This window comes from Oncorhynchus mykiss, chromosome 29, assembly GCF_057628025.1.
Source record: "Oncorhynchus mykiss isolate SJ-2025 chromosome 29, ASM5762802v1, whole genome shotgun sequence".
NCBI classification, from domain to species: domain Eukaryota; kingdom Metazoa; phylum Chordata; class Actinopteri; order Salmoniformes; family Salmonidae; genus Oncorhynchus; species Oncorhynchus mykiss.
In genome coordinates this window covers 41288299-41312632 of record NC_143050.1, presented here as the reverse complement: position 1 = coordinate 41312632, position 24334 = coordinate 41288299, and the positions used below count along the sequence as shown (strand labels likewise).

General features: G+C 41.0%; 1 protein-coding gene across 3 annotated transcripts; it reads left to right on the top strand.

Annotated features, from left to right (window-relative positions):
- The first annotated feature begins 4406 nt into the window (after positions 1-4406).
- Positions 4407-23787, top strand: LOC110509567 (SWI/SNF-related matrix-associated actin-dependent regulator of chromatin subfamily A member 2). Of its 3 annotated transcripts, XM_090227207.1 has the most exons (7): positions 4407-4670; positions 4859-4926; positions 18230-18465; positions 18877-18982; positions 20332-20433; positions 20574-20712; positions 20967-23787. In XM_090227207.1, exons 1-7 carry the CDS (start codon positions 4541-4543, stop codon positions 21101-21103), a joined length of 918 nt encoding a protein of 305 aa, XP_090083333.1. In that variant the 5' UTR covers positions 4407-4540; the 3' UTR covers positions 21104-23787. The 3 variants fall into 3 exon arrangements, with proteins under 3 accessions (XP_090083333.1, XP_036824011.1, XP_021446199.2); XM_036968116.2 differs by having other exon boundaries at positions 4647-4926; XM_021590524.3 differs by lacking the exons at positions 4407-4670; positions 4859-4926 and adding an exon at positions 16186-16279.
- The last annotated feature ends 547 nt before the right edge of the window (positions 23788-24334 follow it).

Below are 24334 nucleotides of genomic sequence, written 5' to 3'. Positions count from 1 at the left end.
CTCGATCATTGTTAAATGGAAGAACTTTGGAACCAACAAGACTTTTCCTAGAGCTGGCCGCCCGGCCAAACTGAGCAATCGAGTGGGAGAAGGGCCTTGGTCAGGGAGGTGACCAAGAACCCGATGTTCACTGACAGAGCTCAAGAGTTCTTCTGTGGAGATGGGAGAACTTTCCAGAAGGACAACCATCTCTGCAGCACTCCACCAATCAGGCCTTTATGGTAGAGTGGCCAGACAGAAGCCATTCCTCAGTAAAAGGCACATGACAGCCTGCTTGGAGTTTGCCAAACGGCACCTAAAGGACTCTCAGACCATGAGAAACAAGATTCTCTGGTCTGACGAAACCAAGATTTAACTCTTTGGCCTGAATGCCAAGAGTCACGTCAGGAGGAAACCAGGCACCATCCCTACAGGTGTGCCAAGCTTGTAGCATCATACCCAAGAGTACTCGAGGCTGTAATCGCTGCCAAAGGTACTTCAACAAAGTATTGAGTAAAGGGTCTGAATACTTATGTGATATTTCAGTTTTTTATTTTTAATAAACCTTTGGTCATTATGGGCTATTGTGTGTAGATTGATGGAAAATAACAATTTCATCCATTTTAGATTAAGACTGTAACATACAGTACATCATGACCGACAGGTCTGGGTAAAGTTGATATATTTGTACCTGGCGCCACCTGCTGGAGCTTTCTGGTTGAACATATTCAGAGGAACACACTGTGTGAGGAACAGAACTCCGTTAAGTTTTCTCCTGCTGGTGAATGGTCCTCGTGAGCAAAACTTTCAGCCCCTCTTGGAGTACAACGGCAGGGGAATTCAAAACTGGTTCTCTTTAATTAAAACCAACACATTTTTGAATTCCATTCCTTTGTCCTCCTAGGAAGGTTGAATATTTTCTTCTCTTCCGTTTGCTCATGCACCTTGGTTCGAAGGTGAGGAAGTAGTCATAGCAAACAATCATATTTTGTGAATGTTCCTCATAGCATTTCTCTCAGTTGTAGGTTTTCACAGAAGTTTTCCAATGAGTACCGTAGTATTGTCTACAACAAACAATTAATCTGGAGCCCTCACCTAATCGTCGTTGTCTAAATTGGTTTCTCTCCTTCAGAAGCTAATAGAGATTGAGGGCAACTCTGTAGCAATGTAACTTGAAGTAAGAATGCAACACTAACTTTTAAGCAAACCTCCCATTGACGTCAACTAATCACGGTTAACACAGGGGAGCCAATTAGACTACCTTGTTACCCTCTCATACCCCTGACAACGAATGGATCGCTTAAATTTGGAATCCTTAGTTGCTACATACATTTTTGGACTCATTAATGATATACTGTAAACCTATTGATTCTTGAAGAATATGACTTATAAATGCCATCAGAACCCAAAATACAAGCTTGTTTTACTCCAATATTCGTAAACAAACACTGAATAGCCTCAAAACATAGTTAAAACAATTCAGTTCTTGCATCCATAGCTCTGTATCAGGCCCATCCCTCAACTTTTTGCCAAAACACAGACGGGATGACTGCTTTACTATTGTTTCAATTAAGGATTTTAGCTTTAAAGAGCGACTGCCCCTAAAAAAAACACCTTCTAATTTTGAAAATGGCCTATGTGGCATCGATATGAGTCAAACTTTTATTCTAGTGTAAAAATGTACTACAACGTGTAAATAGGATAATTTTGGTCATAAAATCAGTCTCATCCAAAATGGAGATTTGTGAGATGATAGGAAATAATGGTATGTCACGTTATGAATGAATCAAGGGTACGGCAACTGTTTTCCCAGGGTTTATTTTCATTCCTGCCCACAGCTGGCAGCACCCAGGTACATGTAATTATCAATTCGGAGTGCAGCTGCACTTGACCCAATCATAATGCCCATGGTCAATTTGGTTTGACATTAGATATCCCTATGGAGCTACTTAGGGACCATCAGTAAATTACCCAATGTAAATGGGCTAATATTCTAAAAGGGCAATAGCTCAAAATGTCAATGACTTAAAAATCTTAAAAACAACTATAAATTGTAGAAATTCATATACAAATTTTGAAAGCATTTAATGAGACAACTAAGATGAAAATATTGTCCCATTTACATTGTGTAACTTATTGACGGCCCCTAACGATCCCCAGAGATAGGCTGTCCAAAGTCAAACCAGCTTCGCCACAGTTGCACATCACCCGGCTGTAGCTAATTAGCTAAAATATTTGGCCATCTCTTACCACCTTGGAACACATACACGAGGTACCCACATCAAACCACACCCCACGAAACCAAATCAGGTTTAATTCAGTCATGGCCTCCAGCATTTCTTAAAGACATGCTCCGAAACTTTGGCGACTACTAAGTATTTTTTTCAAATTTGCCACGAAATCCCTAGTTTGAAAGCAACAGTTTTTCTGGATGCGCTGCTCCATTTTCTCTATATTTTCCCCCACTTGGGCCAGCCCCCTAGCGATTCAAATTCAACCAATGAGCTTCAGTCCCTCTTCAATTGAGTGACAGCTAGCAAGAGGCACATCATGCACACACAGCAGAGAGCGAGAGAGCGGTGACGTGGTGCACATATCTGCACATATGTGACACAGTACGCAATTTCCAGGGACTAATTTCCTCTCCAAAACATTCTCTTATGCCTGTGAGCTCATGCCCCGCCATCCCTCCTCCAGAACTGACAGCCTGACCCCCCCACTAGGACATATTCAATCCCTTCCACTGTTCTCCAAAATGCTGAGAAATGTGTCACCCTAACAGTGAAATGTGTCTGAACATTTGGAAATAAGTGAGGGGGATATACAGTTTCCCATCGTTAAAACTGAGGGATTCAATTAGATGAAGCAGATACTCCTCATTCATCTCCATCCTAGGCTATGTCCCAAATGGCACCCTATTCCATATATACAGTATTAGGAATATAGTACAAAACTATGTAGCCCATACGGTTCTGATTAAAAGAAGTGCACTACATAGGGACGCACACCGTTTAGGACTCAGCTCTACATCTCCGCCTAATACTACATGCTACCCAATCCTCCCCGTCCTCCAGGGGGACCAGACCCCCATTCCATCCACTTCTGTCTGTAGAGTTTTCCTTCAGAAGAAAAAAAATCTCTCTATGAAACTTTCACGTGAACTTCCTCTGATCCTTGATGACTTTGTAAACTCTTAACGTTTTGAAGCCTTTAGGGTGAGGTGTTTGAGGGGGTCTAGGGAGTGTGGTGAGAGAAGATCTGTAATTGGTTGTGATTGACTTGTGTGTGTCTGTGTTTGTGTGTGTATCTGTGTGTGTGTGTGTGTGTGTGTGTGAGTGCTTGTGTGTGAGTGCTTGTGTGTGTGTGTGAGTGCTTGTGTGTGTGTGTGAGTGCTTGTGTGTGTGTGTGTGTGTGTGTGTGTGTGTGTGTGTGTGTGTCTTCTCAGATCCCAAATGTGTGTGAACCATGTAATATTATCGTTGTCTGAAATCATGTACATTTGGTTCTTTTATGGTTGTCTTCAGGCCTCCTTGAGCGTGTGATTCCCCAGCTCAGTGATGGAATACATTAGTGCCTATGAGGTCCATAATCAAAATGTGATGTTGCTATGGTAACAAGCAGCAGTGGAAAATGTTGTTTTGAGCAAGTGGTGATCTCAGGGAGATAAAAATAAAATGATATCTCTGTCTCACTGGAATGAACACGTCTAGACGACGTTACTCATACACACAAATCGATATTTGATATAAAACCAACTCTTCACAACATTGATTTGATATTGATCGTCTTGCTCACATCAAATTCCTTTTTCCTGTTTAATCGCCCCTGTTTTCAAGGTGAGGACAGGACCACGTAAGGGGACTATGACCACACAAAAAAATATATAAAAAATATATATCTAATTTCAAGATGGAGCAATAATAAGACCAGTAGCCTGAAAGTGGCGTATTGGCCAAATGATGTAATGCTCTATGCAGCACAGACACAGACAGTCTGGAATAGCAGCTTCCTGGATCAGGACACATGCTGTTGAATGTGAAGACAATGATTATGATGAAGATTTTGCTGAGAAATGTAAGTCCGATCAAAATCAAAATATTTCCATGTCTGAACTTTGCAGAGTTCATATCAACAGGTCCTTCTGTTCGGACAGACTTTGAACCTTTTTTGCAAGCATCATGGCCACAAGGTAATTTATGTTTTATGTAAATGGTCACCAGCCCTTGTTTTAATTTTTTTCTGTAGCTACGTTGGCATCAGGTTTCTCAGTGGAGTTCCGCAGAGGAATTAGAGCTACAGAATAAATAGTTTCTACACACACGTGGACACGCGACCAAAAACCTAAATTACCACTAGCATGACATCATCGTGGCAGCACTGAGCTTGAGTTATTTGTGTGCAGTCTGAGCCGTGTGTGTGTGTAACATTCACATTAGAATCTCATCTATCCCTCACCCCACCCTTCACAGAGTCTTATCCCTACGCTGAAAAGCAATGCAAAAATCATTCATAAAAAAAAACTGGACCCGATAACTTTAACAGGATCTGGAAAAAAAGGCGTATGGCGACAGTCGATATTAAAACATGCAGAGGCAGACGAGCTTGGGGCCTTACTGAGAGGAATGAGACTGCAGCAGAGGCGAGAGGACAGGGAGAGAAATGCTTACTGCAGCCCGCCACACTGAGCCAGAGTGAGATGACTACTATTATAGTTATTTCCCCTGCTCAGCTACCCATTGATTTGTGTATGAAAACCTAGTGCTTTTCTTTTTCTTCTGCATGCTTGCCCCCCTTCTGGGTTCCTGCTCTTTGAGTGATCAGCTGATGAAGAGGCTAGCAGCTCGCCGCTATGCTGGCTTGCTAATTCTCTCCCCTCCAGCTGCAGCTGCAGCCGATCCAGCTACAACCCATCCTGATCCACAGAGACAGACTGCAGACTGCAGCCAGGTAAATATTTATTCCTTCTTTCACTCTCTTTCTTCACTCTCCCTCTCTTTATTCTCAGGATAGGATTCTGCTGCATCGCACAGATCGGCACAGAGGGAGACGAGAGAGTGTGCGTGTCTGTCCGTCTGTGTAGGTGTGCACGGTGCCTGTGTGAGTGTGTGAGAGGTAGAGGGTGTGGGTGTGTAGGTGTGAGCTGTAACGGATGAGGGGGTATCGTTTTCCAGTCGAGGAGGGGAAGGAAGAGGCAGGCTTTTTTGGTGATGATGGTACAGGCATGGAGCAACAAATACTGTACACACACTCACACTTGCATACAAAGGCAGTGTTTAGCTGTTATGCCCGTCTTTCAGGATTACTCTGTATCCCTGTGCATTCCACTGTAGCCCGGTAGAGAAATGTTTGCCAGGCTTTATAAAGATGACCATTTAAAGCTGACAGATTATCAGCATGATGTCTTTTGTTGTCCTTTGTACTGTTCTTGACACTCTCTATAATTTCTGTTCTATGCAGCTTTTCTCGCTTTCACTGTGTGTGTGCATGTGTATCAGTGTACGTACATGCATATTCCACTGTCGGAATGTCATTCAGATTTTTCGCCATTGATAATGGTTATTAGGCCACTGTGGTCGTCTGTGTGTGTGTGTGTGTGTGTGTGTGTGTCGGTTGACCAAATATGAATGTGTATTCATAAGCACAGACGACATATCTGCATGAATATACAGTTACATGCGCATTCATCTTTGTGTCGTTGTAGATATGTGCTAAGACAGTATAATATCATGTGGGTGTGCTGTGTCTATGTGTCTACATGCCTGCGTGGCTGTATGACTCATTTCATACATCAATATTTTCGTTAGATTGGCCAGCCTACATCAATGACTGAGTGTACAAAACATTAAGAACACCTTCCTAATATTGAGTTGCACCCCCTCAGAACAACCTCAATTTGTCGGTGCATGGACTCTACAAGGTGTCCAAAGCGGTCCACAGGGATGCTGGCGCATGTTGACTCCAATGCTTCCTACAGTTGGATCAAGTTGGCTGGATGTCAAGCAAGCAGCAGGGGTTGGCCATTCTTGATACACATGGGAAACTTCTTGACACAAATCGGTGTGCCTGGCACCTACTACCATACACTTAAATATTTTGTCTTGCCCATACACCCTCTAAATGACACACATACACAATCCAAGTCTCAATTGCCTCAAGGCTTAACAATCCTTCTTTAACCTGTCTCCTCGCCTTCATCTACACTGATTGAAGGGGATTTAACAAGTGACATCAGTAAGGGATCATAGGATTCACATGGTCAGTCTATGTCAAAAAACATAGTGCTTGTACACTTACGTGATACCATTCATTCCTTCTGTGAAGATTACAATAGAGCATTTGAAGCCAAGGAATTTGGTTAAGATGGCGTCTCATGGATACTCTCACTGATACACAACGTGCAGTTTGAGCTAGTCCCTGTAGTTACGTTGCAGGCTAGCCTAGTGTTGCCCTCTCTCATTGAATATCTCAAGTTGAAGGCCGACCTTGGGTACTGCTGGCTGGCATTAACAACTAAATCATCATTATAACTTATTCTGTGTGAGATGTTAAAATAAATTGATTCAAGGACATACATCTGGTGTGATAGAAGCTATTATTGGTAACATAGTCTTCGATTATGCATTTATTTTACATGAAGATTGACCACAAAGATTGCCATTTTCTCATTCACGATAATAGGGATCCTGTTTTCTGCAAACAATGCCTGCAGTACCGCATTCGGCCTTGAACTTTGTGGCTTCAAGAAGAGGGGGCACTCTTTCTCCTCTTGCCTGCAATGCATTCCTCATTCTCTGCTGAATGGGCCTAATTCAGACTTAGAAAATGTACATTTGAAGTCAGAAGTTTACATACATTTAGGTTGGAATGACTAAAACTAGTTTTTCAACCACTCCACAAATGTCTTATTAAAACCTCTTATGGCTAGGGGGCACTATTTTCATTTTTGGAAAAATAACGTTTCCAAAGTAAACGGGCTATTTCTCAGGACTAGATAATAGAATATGCATATAATTGACAGCTTAGGATAGAAAACACTCTAAAGTTCCCAAAACTGTAACAATATTGTCTGTGAGTATAGCATAACTGATATTGCAGGCCTGCAAGCCTGAGAAAAATCCAATCAGAAAGTGACTCTTATTTTGAAACCTCTGCGTTCCTGTGCATCCTTATTGACCATTGAAAGGGATATCAACCAGATTTATTTTTCTATTGCTTCCCTAATGTGTCTACAGTCGCAAGACATAGTTTCAGGCTTTTATTTTGAAAAATGAGCGTGAACGACAACATTGCGTCAGTGGTCAGGTGATGGCTCTCTCTGATTTGTGCGTAATAGACAAAGGCTGCCATTGTTCCTCTCGCTCCTAGTGAAAAGCCAATTGTCCTGGTTGATATATTATCGAATAGATATTTGAAAAACACCTTGAGGATTGATTATAAAAAACGTTTGCAATGTTTCTGTCGATATTATGGATCTAATTTGTATTTTTTTTCAGCGTTGCCGTGACCGCAATTTCCGGTGGATTTCTCAACAAAACGTGAACAAGAAAAGGAGGTATTTCGGCTATAAAAATAATCTTTATGGAACAAAATGAACATTTGCTGTCTAACTGGGAGTCTCGTGAGTGAAAACATCCGAAGCTCATCAAAGGTAAACGATTTAATTTGATTGCTTTTCTGATTTTCGTGAACAAGCTTCCTGCTGCTAGCTGGACATAATGCTATGCTAGACTATCAATAAACTTACACAAATGCTTGTCTTGCTTTGGCTGTAAAAGCATAATTAAAAAATCTGAGATGACAGGGTGATTAACAAAGTGTGTTTCACTATATTTCACTTGTGATTTCATGAATATGAATATTTTCTAGTAAGATTTTTTTGTTCGTTGCGTTATGCTAATTAGTGTAGTTGATGACAAATCTCCCGGAACCCGGGAGGGGTAGTTCTAAGAAGTTAAAACCTGTTGATGCCAGGAGTTCCTCTAGAGGAACTCCTCCCCCCCGTTCAGCTCAAACCGTGGCGCATGGAACGCAAAAATATTCTTAGAAATATTTAACCTCCACACATTAACAAGTCCAATAGCTCAAATGAAAGATAAACACCTTGTTCATCTACCCAGCATGTCAGATTTTTTAAATGTTTTACGGCGAAAACACACCACATATTTATATTAGACCACCACCGAAACCAAGACAAGCGGCAGCCATTTTGTCCCAGAAAATATAAAATTATAAAAGCAGGATTAAAAAATAAATCATTCACTAACCTTTTGAAAATCTTCATCAGATGACAGTAATAGGACATGTTACACAGTACATTTTTTTTTTCAATAATATGCCATATATATCCATAAATGTCCATTTACAATGAGCTCATGTTCAGAAATTACTCAAAAATGTCCGCAGGAAATCTAGGTAGCGCAGCAAGATAACGTAAATAGACATCATAAACTTTGGCTAAATATACATGTTCTACATATAGTTAGAAAGATACACTGCTTCTTTATGCAACCGCTTTGTTACATTTATTTTTAACGTTACAGAAATCGCACACTATTCAATATGCTGAGACGGCGCTCAGATACAAGCTACATTTCTCCGTAATGTTGGAGTCAACAGAAACAGATTTAAGCATAAATATTCCCTTACCTTCGATGGTCTTCGTTCAGAATGTTCTGGAAGGGTTCATACTTACCCAATACATCGTTTGGTTTCAAGTCTTGCGTCTTTGTATTAGCTACTGCTAATAACATCAGCTGAAATGCACCCAAAATGTCCTCTGGTCCGGAAAAGTTGCGCATCAAAACTTCAAAATTACATATTATATGTCGACTAAACAGGTCAAACTAAGTGCAGAAGCAAGCTTTATGATGTTTTTAACACACAAAACAAATTTCAATTCAACCGGGCATCGTTTGCTCTTCCCAGGAGTGCTGGAACAAAGGAATGGCTGTGACCAATTCGCGCCCTAACGCACAGGTTTTTTCTCGCGGCACTTACTCAAATCACTCCCATAGGGCCAATTCTCGCGCGATTTGAACGATTAAACGCTCTACAGAATGAGGACATCTAGTGGAAGAGATGGAAAGTGTCCCCAGATCCATAAGTGGTTGGGAAGGGTGGGGGCGATGACGTCAAAGTTGCTCCAACTTTCATGACCACAAAACTTGTTTGGAAGAATGCATGCCCTGTGAGTTCTGCTATACTTACAGACATAATTCCAACGGTTTTAGAAGCTTTAGAGTGTTTTCTATCCAATAATAATAATTATATGCATATATTAGCAATTTTTGAAAAAAAAAAATTCAGTTTACTAGGGGTACCCAATTTCTCCAAAGGGGGCGTAAATCTGCCATGTCCTTTAACAAACTTTTGGCAAGTCAGTTAGGACATCTTCGTTGTGCATGACACAAGTAATTTTTCCAACAATTGTTTACAGACTGTTTATTCACTTATAATTCACTGTATCACCATTCCAGTGGGTCAAAAGGTTGTGGTATTATTAGGGAATTAAGCCGAGGTCAGAATAAGGCATATCTGTAGCCACACCTCCATTTCTATGATCTCCACCCCAAACGAATAGCTGGCTGTCACATGCGTTTCCTCATGCTTTTGTGTTCAAGGTGAGAATACACATAGAGAGAGAAGTGCATAAAAAGGGAATATTGTTCCATTATAAAGCACGTGGAACTCGGGTCTGAATTCCCCCAATGTGAATACATATTCACTCCCCCTTTCTCTCTCCTCGCTCTCTCTTCTTCTCTCACTCTCCCCTCCAGCCCAGACAAGCGCTGCTGCATGCATACATCTAGGCTTTAATTGCCTTTGTGTAAAATACAGCAGTTGCTTGCTGCAGACATTTGCAGCTATGAGAGATAAAAACACACAGGCAACCCTGCTGCACAGAAACCACACGCATATGAGCGTGCACACGCAAACACTCACACATTTATACACATAAGACTCACACACTCACACTCTTTTATTTTTACATTCTAACCTTTTTTAACTTTTTCTCTTCTAAAGATATTGATATTTGGGTTGTTCCACGAAAATGAGTCCCTTTTGCATATCTTTTAATATTTTAAGTGGAAATTGTGCACCAACATTATATTTTAAAAGCCTGTTATATTAAATGAACTGCCCTTTTAATATTGACCACATGGAACATTCAATACATCCAGATTTTATTTATAATATAGCTGCAAGCAGCAAATAACGGGGTTCACAGGATGACAGAAAGGACACAAGCTCAGTTGGATAACAAAGCAAGCACTTTATCATTTAGGAGCTGTCTTTATGTGCAATCAGTGAAATCATTACCATGTTTATCTATCAATACAACAAGGATGACTGTAGTCTAGTGTTGTAGGTTGGTTACCTTTGAATGCAGCTGGTAATCACTCTTAATGTTATTACTTAATGTATTCAGTTGAAATACCAATTCTGGGGTTGGTATTTTGACTAATGGTTTATGTCAAGATTTGTGAAATATTTTCAGCGATATTTCACATTGTCTGTCTGCATGATTAAAAGCTATCATTCATTTGCATGAGACAAAGTCCACTTGATCAATATTTATTTTCTATAGGTATTAGTTGCAATAGTTATACCTATGCTCTAAAGAATGGACAAGACAAAATATTTAAGTGCCTTTCAATTGGGGTATGGTAGTAGGTGCTTTGGCACACTGGTTTGTGTCAAGAACTGCAATGTTGCTGGGTTTTAACTGTGGGAAGCATTGGAGGCAACAGGTCAGATTTCCAACATTTCAAGGCCCCATATCCATCGGTTCAGTTATTATAGCCTTGGTGTCATATGGTGCCATCTAGTGGTGTAGCATGGCCGATTTTGAATGCAGGAACTAATCACTCTCAAATTCATTAGAGGCGAATTCATTGAATACCACATCTGGAGTCAATCTGACTTATGGTTCATGAGAAGAAGATTGTATCATTAGCATATGTGCTAACCTGCAAAAATAGGTACAGTGCATTTAAAAAAAAAAGTTTTACATTTATTTAACTAGGCAAGTCATTTAAGAACAAATTTACACTTATTTACAATGATGGCCAACTGTGGAAGAGTGGGTTAACTATCTTGTCAGCTTAGGGATTTGATCTTTCAGTTACTGACCCAACGCTCTAACTACTAGGCTACCTGCCTCATTAATGAGTCTAAATACAACATCTGGAGTAACTATAAATATTTTATATAAAAGTTTATTTTTAAGCTACTTTAATAACCGGAGCTGATAAAGCACGATGGAGGGGAGGTAGAGGTAATGCTCTAGCAGGGGCCTTGCTGTGTGTGTAGGCTACTGTTAGTGCGTGCGAGTGACATGGGGAACAGGGAGGAGTGAGTGGAGATGAGACACAGCAACCAACCTAGGCTAATTGAGGCTTTATGCGCTTTCTCATCCTATACAGTTACAAACAACAACTTATTTCAGAATATGAAGTAGCCTACCTGTTGGCTCTTGGTCACTGTATCCTATCCTTCTCCTTTAACTTCTTGACGCTACCAATCCCTGTCGCGGGATCATTTTCGTCAGCAACCGCTGAATAGCATAGCGCAACAGTCAAATAAAATTACTAAAAAATATTCATATTCATGAAATCAGAAGTGCAATATTGCAAAACACAGTTTAGCCTTTTGTTAATCCACCTGTCGTCTCAGATTTTGAAATTATGCTTTACAGCAAAAGCAATCCAAGCGTTTGTGTAAGTTTATCGATAGCCTAGCATCGCATTATGTACACTTAGCATCAGGAAGCTTGGTCACGAAAATCAGAAAAGCAATCAAATTAACCGTTTACCTTTGATGATCTTCAGATGTTTTCACTCACGAGACACAACAATTGTTCCTTTTGTTCCATAAAGATTATTTTTATACCCAGGAAAGAGCGGTCACGACCAAGCAGACGGAAATTCCAAATAGTCTTCATAATGTCCACAGAAACATGTCAAACGTTTTTATAATCATTCCTCAGGTAGTTTTTAAAATATATATTTGATAATATATCAACCGAGTGTGTAGGTTTTTCAATAACAGCAGGAGGAACAATGGCGGCTTTACTCTGTAGTGCAAAGACTCACTTTGAGAGCCCCCACCACTTACGCAATGTGATCTTTCACGCTCATTTTTAAAAATAAAAGCCTGAAACTATGTCTAAAGACTGTAGACACCTTAGGGAAGCCAGAGAAAAATGAATCTGGTTGATATCCCTTTAAATGGAGGATAGGCATGCAAAGGAACAGAAGGGTTTCAAAATAAGAGGCACTTCCTGATTGGGTTTCGCATGCAATATCAGTTCTGTTATACTCACAGACAATATTTTGACAGTTTTGGAAACTTTAGAGTGTTTTCTATCCTAATCTGTCAATTATATGCATATTCTAGCATCTAGTCCTGAGAAATAGGCCGTTTACTTTGAGAACGTTATTTTTCCAAACATAAAAATAGTGCCCCCTAGCTTCAAGAGGTTAAATTAACTTTAATTCCATTATTTTAATTCCATCTTCCATTGATTTGATATCTCCTAACTGTTGCCTCACATGGAGGCTCTTTGACTGTAGCCTATTGCCGCTTTGATGACTTACGATTGGCCAACAACAACAACAAGCTACACACGCCACTCGTGAAAAGCAAAGTGCAGCAACATAAATTATACAATTTCTCTCGCTCTACGGCAGCGGTCACGTTCAGATTTATATGGGTCCTTCCGGACAAGTCAGTTAAAATTACACATACCAGAGACCCGTGACAATCATATCAGAACCAACCCAGACCCGTGACATTATTTAGAATTCTGGATCCGGGTCCTGGATTGGACCTCAGGTATTTGGGTACAGGTGATTCCGTGAAGCCTTCTAGTTTCAAGTTGATAGGCCACTGTGTAGTGAATTTACAGTAGTTTAATTGGACAAGTAAAATCTTTTTTTTGTTGTCAATAACTCAGCCATCTTTTGACCTATCCCTTAGCTCAAAGTAAGTTAAAGGCCCAGTGCAGTCAAAAATGCTATTTGTCTGTGTTTTATATACAGTGCCTTCGGAACGTTTTGCACATTTTGATGTGTTACAGCCTGAATTTAAAACTGGTTAAATTGAGATGTTTTGTATCACTGGCCTGCACATAATGTCAGAGTGGAATTATGTTTTTCGAAATGTTTAGATATGAATAAAAAATGAAAAGCTGAAATATCTTGAGTCAATAAGTATTCAACCCCTTTGTTATGGCAAGCCTAAATAAGTTGAAGAGTAAAAATGTGCTTAACACATCACATAATACATTGCATGGACTCCCTCTGTGTACAATAAGAGTGTTTAACATGATTAACCTAACCTTAGCTAGCTAGCTACTAGCCAACAAGCTAACGAAGTTAGTCCCAGAGGAGTTTGCAATGGATTCCTTTTTGTCTGGAGAAGTAAATTAATGGTTCCAGTGCTGTATAAGCTGATTCTACTACATTTTGTTTCGGGACAAACTGGATCACTCAGAGTTCCAATATGGCAATTGTTTGCTTGCGGAGGATTATAAGATTGAACTTCCTTGATCAAGCAAGTCGCAACGTAAGAAACTTAGGAAAACGCAGAGTGGTGGCTAGAGGCCATTCTCACTTGTTGGATGCATCTCTGCCTTGTCGTTGTCTGACTGGCCGGTGTTGCCTGGAGTTTGTTTGCCAGGGGAGCCATCTCTTGCCTCTCCTCCCCCATCTAATAGTAGAGTTGAAGGAGCACAGCAAGAGGAGGATGCGACCATCAACAACGAGAGGCCCGGAGCAGATACAAACAACAAATAGTTTCACCGCCCTGGAGCCTGATCTTCCTGCACCTTTGTCTCTGGAGGTATCTGTCCCTGCGGAAAATCGAGCGGGGCTTCTCCATCTGTCGGAGGCCTGCACCAGAAGCCGCGGGCTCAAGTTATCCTGTCTCTCGCCCATCCTTAAAGGGTTCTCAGAACCCTGTGAAGCGTGGGAGTGGGTGGATTTCCTTGTCCTTCTCACCAGCCGTGATTTTGGGCCGCTCAAGGGTAAGAAATGTCACTGTTCCTGGTGCAAAAACAATGTCCTATCCTGGAGCTTGAGTAAATTACATTACTAAGCTGCTCCCGAATGTTCTAGGCCAGGACAAGGAAATCGATTCTATCTTAGTGCATGTGGGTTTTAAAGTCCTTATGAAGGGCAGCTCTGAACAGTTGAAACTGAATTTTAAAGAGCTGATTGATTCTCTGATAGACACTAATAAAAGACCACATCTGGCCCTGTGCCCTCTCTGAATCGTGGCATTGAACGCTATTGCAGGATTCTTTCTCTTCACAACTGGCTATGTGATTATTGCAGCTTAATGTGTGCAACGTTTGTTGACAATTTCGATACCTTTTGGAAACAAAATATGTTTTATAGGGAGGATTGGACCCACCAGAATCATTTGGGTTCATGGATCCTTTCAAAGCGTTTTAAGGCTCCATTGAGACAAGCCCAGCTCAGTTAATGCTTACCATTGTGTCACTGAGTTATCATAATGCTTCAGCAAATGTACAGTTGAAGTCGGAGGTTTACATACACTTAGGTTGGAGTCATTAAAACTCATTTTTTAACCACTCCACAAGTATCTTGTTAAGAAACTAGCTTTGACAAATCGGTTAGGACATCGACTTTGTGCATGACACAAGTAATCATTACAACAATTGTTTACCTAGGTGTCTGGTTAGACTGTAAACCCTCCTTCCAGACTCACATCAAACATCTCCAATCCAAAGTTAAATCTAGAATTGGCTTCCTATTTCGCAACAAAGCATCCTTCACTCATGCTGCCAAATATACCCTTGTAAAATTGACCATCCTTCCGATCCTCGACTTCGGCAATGTCATTTACAAAATAGCTTCCAATATCCTACTCAATAAATTGGATGCAGTCTATTACAGTGCCATCCGTTTTGTCACCAAAGCCCCATATACTACCCACCACTGCGACCTGTACGCTCTCGTTGGCTGGCCCTCGCTTCATACTTGTCGCCAAACCCACTGGCTCCGGGTCATCTACAAGACCCTGCTAGGTAAAGTCCCCTCTTATATCAGCTCGCTGGTCACCATAGCAGTGGCCTAGCCAGTCTCCAGATCTCAACCCCATAGAAAATCTTTGGAGGGAGTTGAAAGTCTGTGTTGCCCAGCAACAGCCCCAAAATATCACTGCTCTAGAGGAGATCTGCATGGAGGAATGGGCCAAAATACCAGCAACAGTGTGAAAATCTTGTGAAGACTTACAGAAAATGTTTGACCTCTGTCATTGCCAACAAGGGTAAATAACAAAGTATTGAGATAAACTTTTGTTATTGACCAAATACTTATTTTCCACCATAATTTGCAAATAAATTAATTAAAAATCCTACAATGTGATTTTTGTCATTGTGTCTTTCATAATTGAAGTGTACCTATGATGAAAATTACAGGCCTCTCATCTTTTTAAGTGGGAGAACTTGCACAATTGGTGGCTGACTAAATACTTTTTTGTCCCACTGTATCTCCCTCACTAGCTTTAAGCACCAGCTGTCAGAGCAGCTCACAGATTACTGCACCTGTACGTAGCCCATCTATAATTTAGCCCAAAAAACTACCTCTCCCCCTACTGAATTTATTTATTTATTTATTTTGCTCCTTTGCACACCATTATTTCTATCTCTACTTTTCATATTCTTCCACTGCAAATCTACCATTCCAGTGTTTTACTTTACTTACATTACAGTGTTTTTTTGCCTTTACCTCCCTTATCTCACCCCATTTGCTCACTTTGTATATAGACTTATTTCTGTACTGTATTATTGACTGTATGTTTGTTTTACTCCATGTGTAACTTTGTGTTGTTGTATGTGTCGAACTGCTTTGCTTTATCTTGGCCAGGTCGCAATTGTAAATGAGAACTTGTTCTCAACTTGCCTACCTGGTTAAATAAAGGTGAAATAAAAAATAAATAAACAGACAGATAATTTCACATTTAATTCACTGTATCACAATTCCAGTGGGTCAGAAGTTTACATACACTATGTTGACTGTGCCTTTAAATAGCTTGGAAAATTCCAGAAAGTGATGGCATGGCTTTAGAAGCTTCTGATAGGCTAATTGACATCATTTGAGTCAATTGGAGGTGTACCTGTGGATGTATTTTAAGGTCTACCTTCAAACTCAGTGCCTCTTTGCTTGACATTATGGGAAAATCAACAGAAATCAGCCAAGACCTAAGAAAAAAAATTGTAGACCTCTACAAGTCTGGTTCATCCTTGGGAGCAATTTCCAAATGCATGAAGGTACCACGTTCATCTTTACAAACAATAGTACACAAGTATAAACACCATGGGACCACGCAGCCATCATACTGCTCAGGAAGGAGACGCGTTCTGTCTCCTAGAGATGAAGGAGGAAACAAGTACAAAATTATCTATATCCACTGTAAAACGAGTCCTATATTGACATAACCTGAAAGGCCGCTCAGCAATGAGGAAGCCACTGCTCCAAAACCACCATAAAAAAGCCAAACTATGGTTTGGAACTGCACATGGGGACAAAGATCGTACATTTTGGAGAAATTTTCTCTGGTCTGATGAAACAAAAATAGAACTGTTAGGCCATAATGACCGTCGTTATGTTTGGAGGAAAAAGGGGCAGGCTTGCATGCCGAAGAACACCATCCCAACCGTGAAGCACGGGGGTAGTTGCATCATGTTGTGTGGGTGCTTTGCAGCAGGAGGGACTGGTGCACTTATTTGACCCATTTGCAACCAAGCTTTAACTGATGTCTTGAGATGTTGCTTCAATATATCCACATAATTTTCAATTCTTCATGATGCCATCTGTTTTGTGAAGTGCACCAGTCCCTTATGCAGTAAAGCACCCCCACAGCATGTTGCTGCCACCCCCGTGCTTCACGGGTGGGATGGTGTTCTTCGGCTTGCAAGCCTCCCCTTTATTCACCACGCTGTCTGTGTGGGTGGACCATTTCAGTTTGTCCGTGATGTGTACGCCAAGGAAATTAAAACTTTCCATCTTCTCCGCTACTGTTCCATCGACATGAATAGGGGGGTGCTCCCTCTGCTGTTTCCTGAAGGCCATGATCATCTTCTTTGTATTGTTGAGATGTGAGTGTGAGGTTATTTTCCTGACACCACACCCCGAGAGCCCTCACCTCCTCCCTGTAGACCGTCTCGTCGTTGTTGGTAATCAAGCCTACCACTGTAGTGTCGTCTGCAAACTTGATGATTGAGTTGGAGGTGTGTATGGCCACACAGTCATGGGTGAACAGGGAGTACAGGAGAGGGCTGAGAACGCACCCTTGTGGGGCCCCAGTGTTGAGGATCAGCGGGGTGGAGATGTTGTTTCCTGCCCTTACCACCTGGGGGCGTCCCATCAGAAAGTCCAGGACCCAGTTGCACAGGGCGGGGTCGAGACCCAGGGACTCGAGCTTAATGACAAGTTTGGAGGGTACTATGGTGTTAAATGCTGAGCTGTGGTCGATGAACAGCATTCTTGCATAGGTATTCCTCTTGTCCAGATGGGTTAGGGCAGTGAGCATTGTGATTGAGATTTTGTTGTCTGTTGACCTATTGGGGCAGTAAGCAAATTGGAGTGGGTCTAGGGTGTCAGGTAGAGTGGAGGTGATATGATCCTTGACTAGTCTCTCAAAACACTTCATGATGACAGAAATGAGTGCTACGGGGCTACAGATAGTCGTTTAGCTCAGTTACCTTTGCTTTCTTGGGAACAGGAACAATGGTGACCCTCTTGAAGCATGTGGGAACAGCAGACTGGGATAGGGAATGATTGAATAGGTCCGTAAACACACCAGCCTGCTTGTCTGTGGATGCTCTGAGGACGCGGCTAGGGATGCCGTATGGATGCTGTATGGATGCCATCTGGCCCGGCAGCCTTGCGAGGGTTAACACATTTACATTTTTTACTCACGTTGGCTGCGGTGAAGGAGAGCCCGCAGCTTTTGGTAGCGGGCCATGTCGGTGGCACTGTATTGACCTCAATGCAAGCAAAGAAGTTGTTTCGTTTGTCTGGGAGCAAGTACCAAATGAGATTTAAATTGTTTACACAAACAGATTTTGACAAAAATAAAGTCCCAGAAGTCAAAGATGACCTCAATAGACCTATACACCAATGATTTATTTTACTATTTGTGAACTATTTTCAGTTTTAGTGTATAAGTATATTGCAGTCATCTTTGATTTCTGAAGAACATCTTCCTCCTCCTCAAGGTGGAGGAGAACGGGGTCTTGGAGGACATGGAAGAGGACATCAGCCTGAAGAAACGGAAAGGTGATCACCACGGCAACAAAGACTTAGAGTCACGAGACTCCGGCCAGGAGGCTGAAGGAGAAAAGGTCAAGAAGCGCCGGGGACGACCTCCGGCGGAGAAGCTGCTCCCCAACCCCCCCGAGCTCACCAAGCAGCTGAGCACACTGGTGGATATGGTCATCAACTACAAAGATGGGTGAGATTAAATTACTTAGATGTAAAAATATATATATATATATATATTTAAAAATATATATATTTTGAGATAGTCCATTTACTTATTCTACTATTTCTATGAGTTGGTAAACAAACTAGAAGGGTGCACACTGCCACCTTCAGTTCTGGAATTTTTCCGCACAAGTATATTTCATCCATCTATCCATCTATCCATCTATCCATCTATCCATCTAATCATCTATCTATCGACCTGACCTAGTGTGTTTTCTTTCAAATACTTTGGCTGCACTTGATTGGCACAATGGAACTAAATCTGGCAATCTGCCACTCCAGGCAGGCTCAATCAAACCCTGAAACAAATCACATACTATTGTCTGGAGAGGTCTGTGTGTTTTTGGTCCGTAACAGAGCCTGTGCTAAATGCTTCCAGGTTGGGCCGTCAGATCAGCAAAGGCTTCATCCAACTGCCTTCAAGGAAGGAGGTGTCAGAGTACTACGAGCTGATCCGAAAGCCTGTGGACTTCAGGAGGATCAGGGTAGGCCCAGTGGACCCTCTACATCAGAGATTCCCAACCTTTTTCACACAGGGTCCCCTGTTTAACATTTGATCAAATTAGACACAAATACATAGCATTTTACATTTTCATATTGCATTTGATATAACCCTTCATAGTTCATAACAGCATCACAATGAATTGGAATACAGGCCTCCACAAAAACAGTAGGCTATTTTAATGCAAATAGCCTGACTTTTTGTGTAGAACAGGTAGCCATCTTAAAAAGTAATTCCTATTAAATGCAGAGATTTGGGAACACACCATTTTCTGTTCATATTGCATTTTAAATAACCTATATCAGCATCACAATGAATTATTATCTCTTATTATGCACCTGTATTTATATTTGGGCACACCTACTCATTCCAGGGATTTTCTTTATTTGCAACTGTTTTTTACATTGTAGAATAATAGTGAAGACATCACAACTATGAAATAACACCTATGGAATAATGTAGTAACCAAGAAAGTGTTAAACAAATCCAAATATATTTTAGATTTGAGCTTCTTCAAAGTAGCCACCCTTTGCTTTGATGACAGCTGTGCTCAGCATATGTAGAAACTCCTTCAAGACTGTTGGGAAAGCATCCCAGGTGAAGCTGGTTGAGAGAATACCAAGAGTGTGCAAAGCTGTCATCAAGGCAAAGGGTGGCTACTTTGAAGAATCTAAAATATAAAACATATTTGGATTTGTTTAACACTTTCTTGGTAACTACATAATTCAATATGTTTTATTTCATAGTTTTGATGTCTTCACTATTATTCTACAATGTAGAACATAGAAAAAATAAAGAAAAACCCTTGAATGAGAAGGTGTCCAAACTTTTGACTGGTACTGTAGATATATATTATTTTGATCATCCCCCCCCAAAAAAAAAATATATGTCAGGACTCAAGCCCCAACAGGAAACATTGGCGCGGGGGGCGCACCCCCTAGATTGGGCACCCCTGCTCTACAAGGCAATCCATAGACTCAGCACAACACCAACCCACCCACATCTTACCACATACCAATTCAGCGCAGAACCAACCCACCAATCAGCCTTCTGGTTGCTCACTACCAAATCTCAACACTAACCCACCAGATTGACCCACAAATCTTCCCACATACCAACTGGACCTAGGCCTGTTAACAAAGTCACAGATGGCAGTGCTAGCCTTTCATGTGTCCAACGGTCCCTCGACAACCCTGTGGTTGTCATAAACAAAAAAAATCAGCATATTCCATCTTCATCTGAGCAAACTTTTCTATGATGTTGGATTCAGGTACTAATATACACTGTATTTATGAGCATACATGTTTTCTGACCATGTGTTGTTTTTTGTAGGAGCGTGTGCGCAATCATAAGTACAGGAGTGTGGGAGATCTGGAGAAAGACATCATACTGCTGTGTCACAACGCCCAGACCTTCAACCTGGAGGGATCTCAGGTGTGCCTCGGGGATGTGATCTAGGGCCACTGGAATTCATGTCACTGCCTACGGTTCTACATGAAATCCACATACCATGATGCCCCCAGCTAATGATTGTGAGAGGCTAATGTGGTTAATGTTGTGTTTGTTTGCCATAGATATTTGAGGACTCGATTGTTCTCAAGTCTGTGTTTGAGAGTGCACGACAAAGGATTGTCATTGATGATGAGGTGAAACAGGACAGCACTGCCATCCGTGATGACGGAGGTCGAGACAATCAGTTGGTTTCATCAGCAGGTGAGACCCAGCCATTGTGACCTCAAAATAAACTCTGTGAAAACACAATGAGAAGATCAAGATCAAGACATTTTTCACTTTCACTCACCCAAGTTATCAAGCAACATTATTTAGATTTTGAGTAGTTTGAAATTATTTATTTTCACAAAGATCAATGACAGGACAAACTAATATCTGGTTGTCATTATAAAAAGTAAATGGCAAACTAGTTCCTTCAACTCTCTTTTGTTCCTTTCTTAATCCTCTCTTTTCAGTGAAAATGGCAACAAAGCAGGGGAAACAGAGGATGAAGGAGGAGAGAAGCAGAAAGACGAAGGTCAAGAAGACAGTCTACAGTGATGTAGACAGCGATGAGGATCTGGAGGACAATACAGCTAAAGATGAGGGTTGACCTGTAGGACCAACGCTAGTTCATTTATCCTCCTTATCCTCTTTCTTTCTATCCACTGTGACTGTTTTTGCGTTGCAGCTTATTAATTTGCTCACCTTGCAACAGGTTTGTCTCATCTCAAGTCAAGAAAGCTACTCAAAGGAATGTACATAACTAATTATGTTGGTCCTCAAGTAATTAATACAGCCTCAAATGTTCATCTCCTTTTACTTTTATTTTGAATTTTTTTTTTATGATGTTGCTCCCTCGGTCTTCATGTGAAAGCTACTGTGTGTATCCTTAATGCTTTACCAGAGGATATCTCTCCACTCTTTTTCCATTCGTTTATTTATTTGAACGTGTTATTACTGTATGTGTGAAATTAGAATGTATTTCTGCTGAGACGGAGACCACCCTCAGAGAGTGGTGCCTGTTGATTACATCTCTATGTGTTGTGTACAGGTATGGGAGATGTCAGAACATGGTTGGTCAGCTCTTCAATATGACCAGGATGGACACTCAATGTGTGGATTTAAAATGAAATTTGATTCTGTAATAAAACTCCAAATAGGGGAAGTGTATTTGAACAATATTGTGTATTCTGAACGACCCGACCACCAACGTTGACTTCAAACTTAATAAGCAGTTACAAACAGATAAAGTTGTATCACTTCAGGTGTAAGTTCTATGCTTTATATTCATGGGCTTTTTGTATTATTTTGCGTCTTTTTGAGTTTGGCTTAGTGGCAACTAGCAAGTCCCAGGTGACCAACAAGAAAGAGAAAAAAAGAGAGCTCTCCCAGCAGGAGACAGTATGGATTTGTGTTGATGTCTTTTTTTTTGTTTCTCTTTTTTTTGGCAAGAGAAAGCAACCCGCTGGGACCCCGATTCTGGCATGAAGAAGTTTGTGTATAAGTCGTTACAGTTCTTCTGTACTAATCCTGCTTTGTGTAAAAAGAAAGGCAAGACATCAGTGTAGCCAGCTGAAACATATTCTATACCCCAAGGACTGATTATACAGTATTAATATGTTTATGTTGTTTAAATTGCAAATCTGGTTGTACCCATTCTCATGCTTATCACTCTTTTTATATGTAGGACAATGCTGTAGCAATGCACTTAGCCATCCGCTATGCTTGTATAGTCTCAGCCAGGAGAGGCGAGAAAGAAAAATGAACTGTATTTGGGCTATTATATGTCACTCTCTCTGAGGAAAGTATATGATGTGATGTAAAATGTGTCTGAATCTCTTGCATCTTTCTTTATCAACATTGAAACAACGTCGAATGCATTATGCAAGGAGTAGATTTTTGCATAGTACGGGATCTAATCTGATCTGATTGCATTCTGTTTGTTTTGTGATATGAAAGTCTGCTTTTACAACCCACCCTTCCTCTTTCAATCAGCTCAATACACATGCAATCAATCAGAAGCAGACTACAACAAATTCAATCAAATATTTATTTGTGAATCCATTTAATTTAAGTGTTCTTGTTTCAATATGCTAAACCAGATTTTCTTTGCACAACCAGATTTGCTTTGTACACTCTACAGATCTCTGAATAAGTAATGGGTTTAGTGCAATGATTTGTAATGAGGTCGGTATCTGGGTAGACACGGGCCATTATCAAAGCCAGATTTACTCATGAATAAACATTGATCAACCCCAAGTTCACCATAGCTTCAACATTACCAGAGTGTCAAAGGATATTAACTGAAATTGACAAAATGTTTAATCAAATGTAAATACCAATGTCGCAAAGATACACAAGCGATAGCCTCCGATGGCGGCATACTTCAAATCATTCGACAAAATGTAGCATAGACCAACGTAGCATCCACAGTTACAACCAATAGGTGGTATAGTGCCCTCAAATCTCATCACTAAGCTAAGTTCCCTGGGACTGAAAACTTCCCTCTGCAACTGGAGCCTGGACTTCCTGACGGGCGCCCCAGGTGGTGAGGGTATTAAAAAACATATCCGCCATGCTGACCCTCAACACAAGGGCCCTTCCAGGCTGTGTGCTTAGTACTCCCTGTTCACCCATGACTGCATGGCCTAGCATGACTCCAACACCATAATTACGTTTGCCGACAACACAATGGTGGTAGGCCTGATCACTGATGACAATGAGACAGCCTATAGGCAGGAGACCAGAGACCTCAACAACCTCCACCTCAAAGTCAGTATTACAAAGGAACTGATCATGGACTACAGGAAACGGAGGACAAAGCACCACTCCCCATTCACATCGACAGGGCTGTAGTGGAGTGGGTCGAGAGCTTCAGGTTCCTTGGTGTCCACATCACCAACAAACTCGGCCAAACACACCAACACAGTCGTGAAGAGAACACGACAATGCCTCTTCTCCCTCTCTCCCTCAGGAGGCTGAAAAGATTTGACATGGGTCCTCAGATCCTCAAAAAGTTATACAGCTGCACCATCGAGAGCATCTTGACTGCCTGCATCACTGCTTGGTATGGCAACTGGTACAGAGGGTAGTGAATATGGCCCAGGACCTCTATACCAGGCTGTGTCAGAGGAAGACCCAAAAAATTGTCAGAGACTCCAGTCAAACAAGCCACAAGCGGTACCGGTAAGCGGTACCAATGCACAAACAGGATCCTGAACAGCTTCTACCCCCTAGCCATAAGACTTATAAACAAGACTGCTGAATAACTAATAAAATGGCTACCTGGACTACCTGCATTGACCCTTTTTTTTACACTGACACCACAAAACATACACATACACTTTCAAACTCACAACATACGCTGCTGCTATTGTCTATTGTCTATCCTGTTGCCTAGTCACTTTACCCATACCTACTGTACTGTATATGTACAGTACATAGCTATCTCAATTACCTCATACCCCTGCACATCGACTCAGTACTGGTACTCCCTGTATATAACCATGTTATTTAATACTCCTTTTAAATAGCCATGTTAATTTTACTCATTATTTTTATTAGTTATTCACTATGTATTTATTTCTCGTGTCACTATTTCCATTTTCTTTATTTAATCAAAATCTTATCTTTAACTCTTTATTGTTGGAAATGGACCTGTAAGTAGTCTACACATGTTCTAAGTAGTCTACACATGTCTACACTGTTAGTCTACACGTGTTGTCTATGAAGCATGTGACAAATAACATTTGATTTTATTTGACTAAAATAGCAATATATGGACAACTTTCATCTGAATAGTTTGCAATGCAAACTCCATAGCCTTTCACAATGAATTTAC

Excerpts from the sequence above, each read along its gene's own strand:
- LOC110509567 (XM_090227207.1), top strand. The coding sequence starts at position 4,541 with ATGGCGACAGTCGATATTAAAACATGCAGAGGCAGACGAGCTTGGGGC. Across the intron at positions 4,671-4,858 it reads GCCCGCCACACTGAGCCAGA|CTGCAGCTGCAGCCGATCCA; the intron begins GTGAGATGACTA and ends TCTCCCCTCCAG. Across the intron at positions 20,713-20,966 it reads TCAGTTGGTTTCATCAGCAG|TGAAAATGGCAACAAAGCAG; the intron begins GTGAGACCCAGC and ends CTCTCTTTTCAG.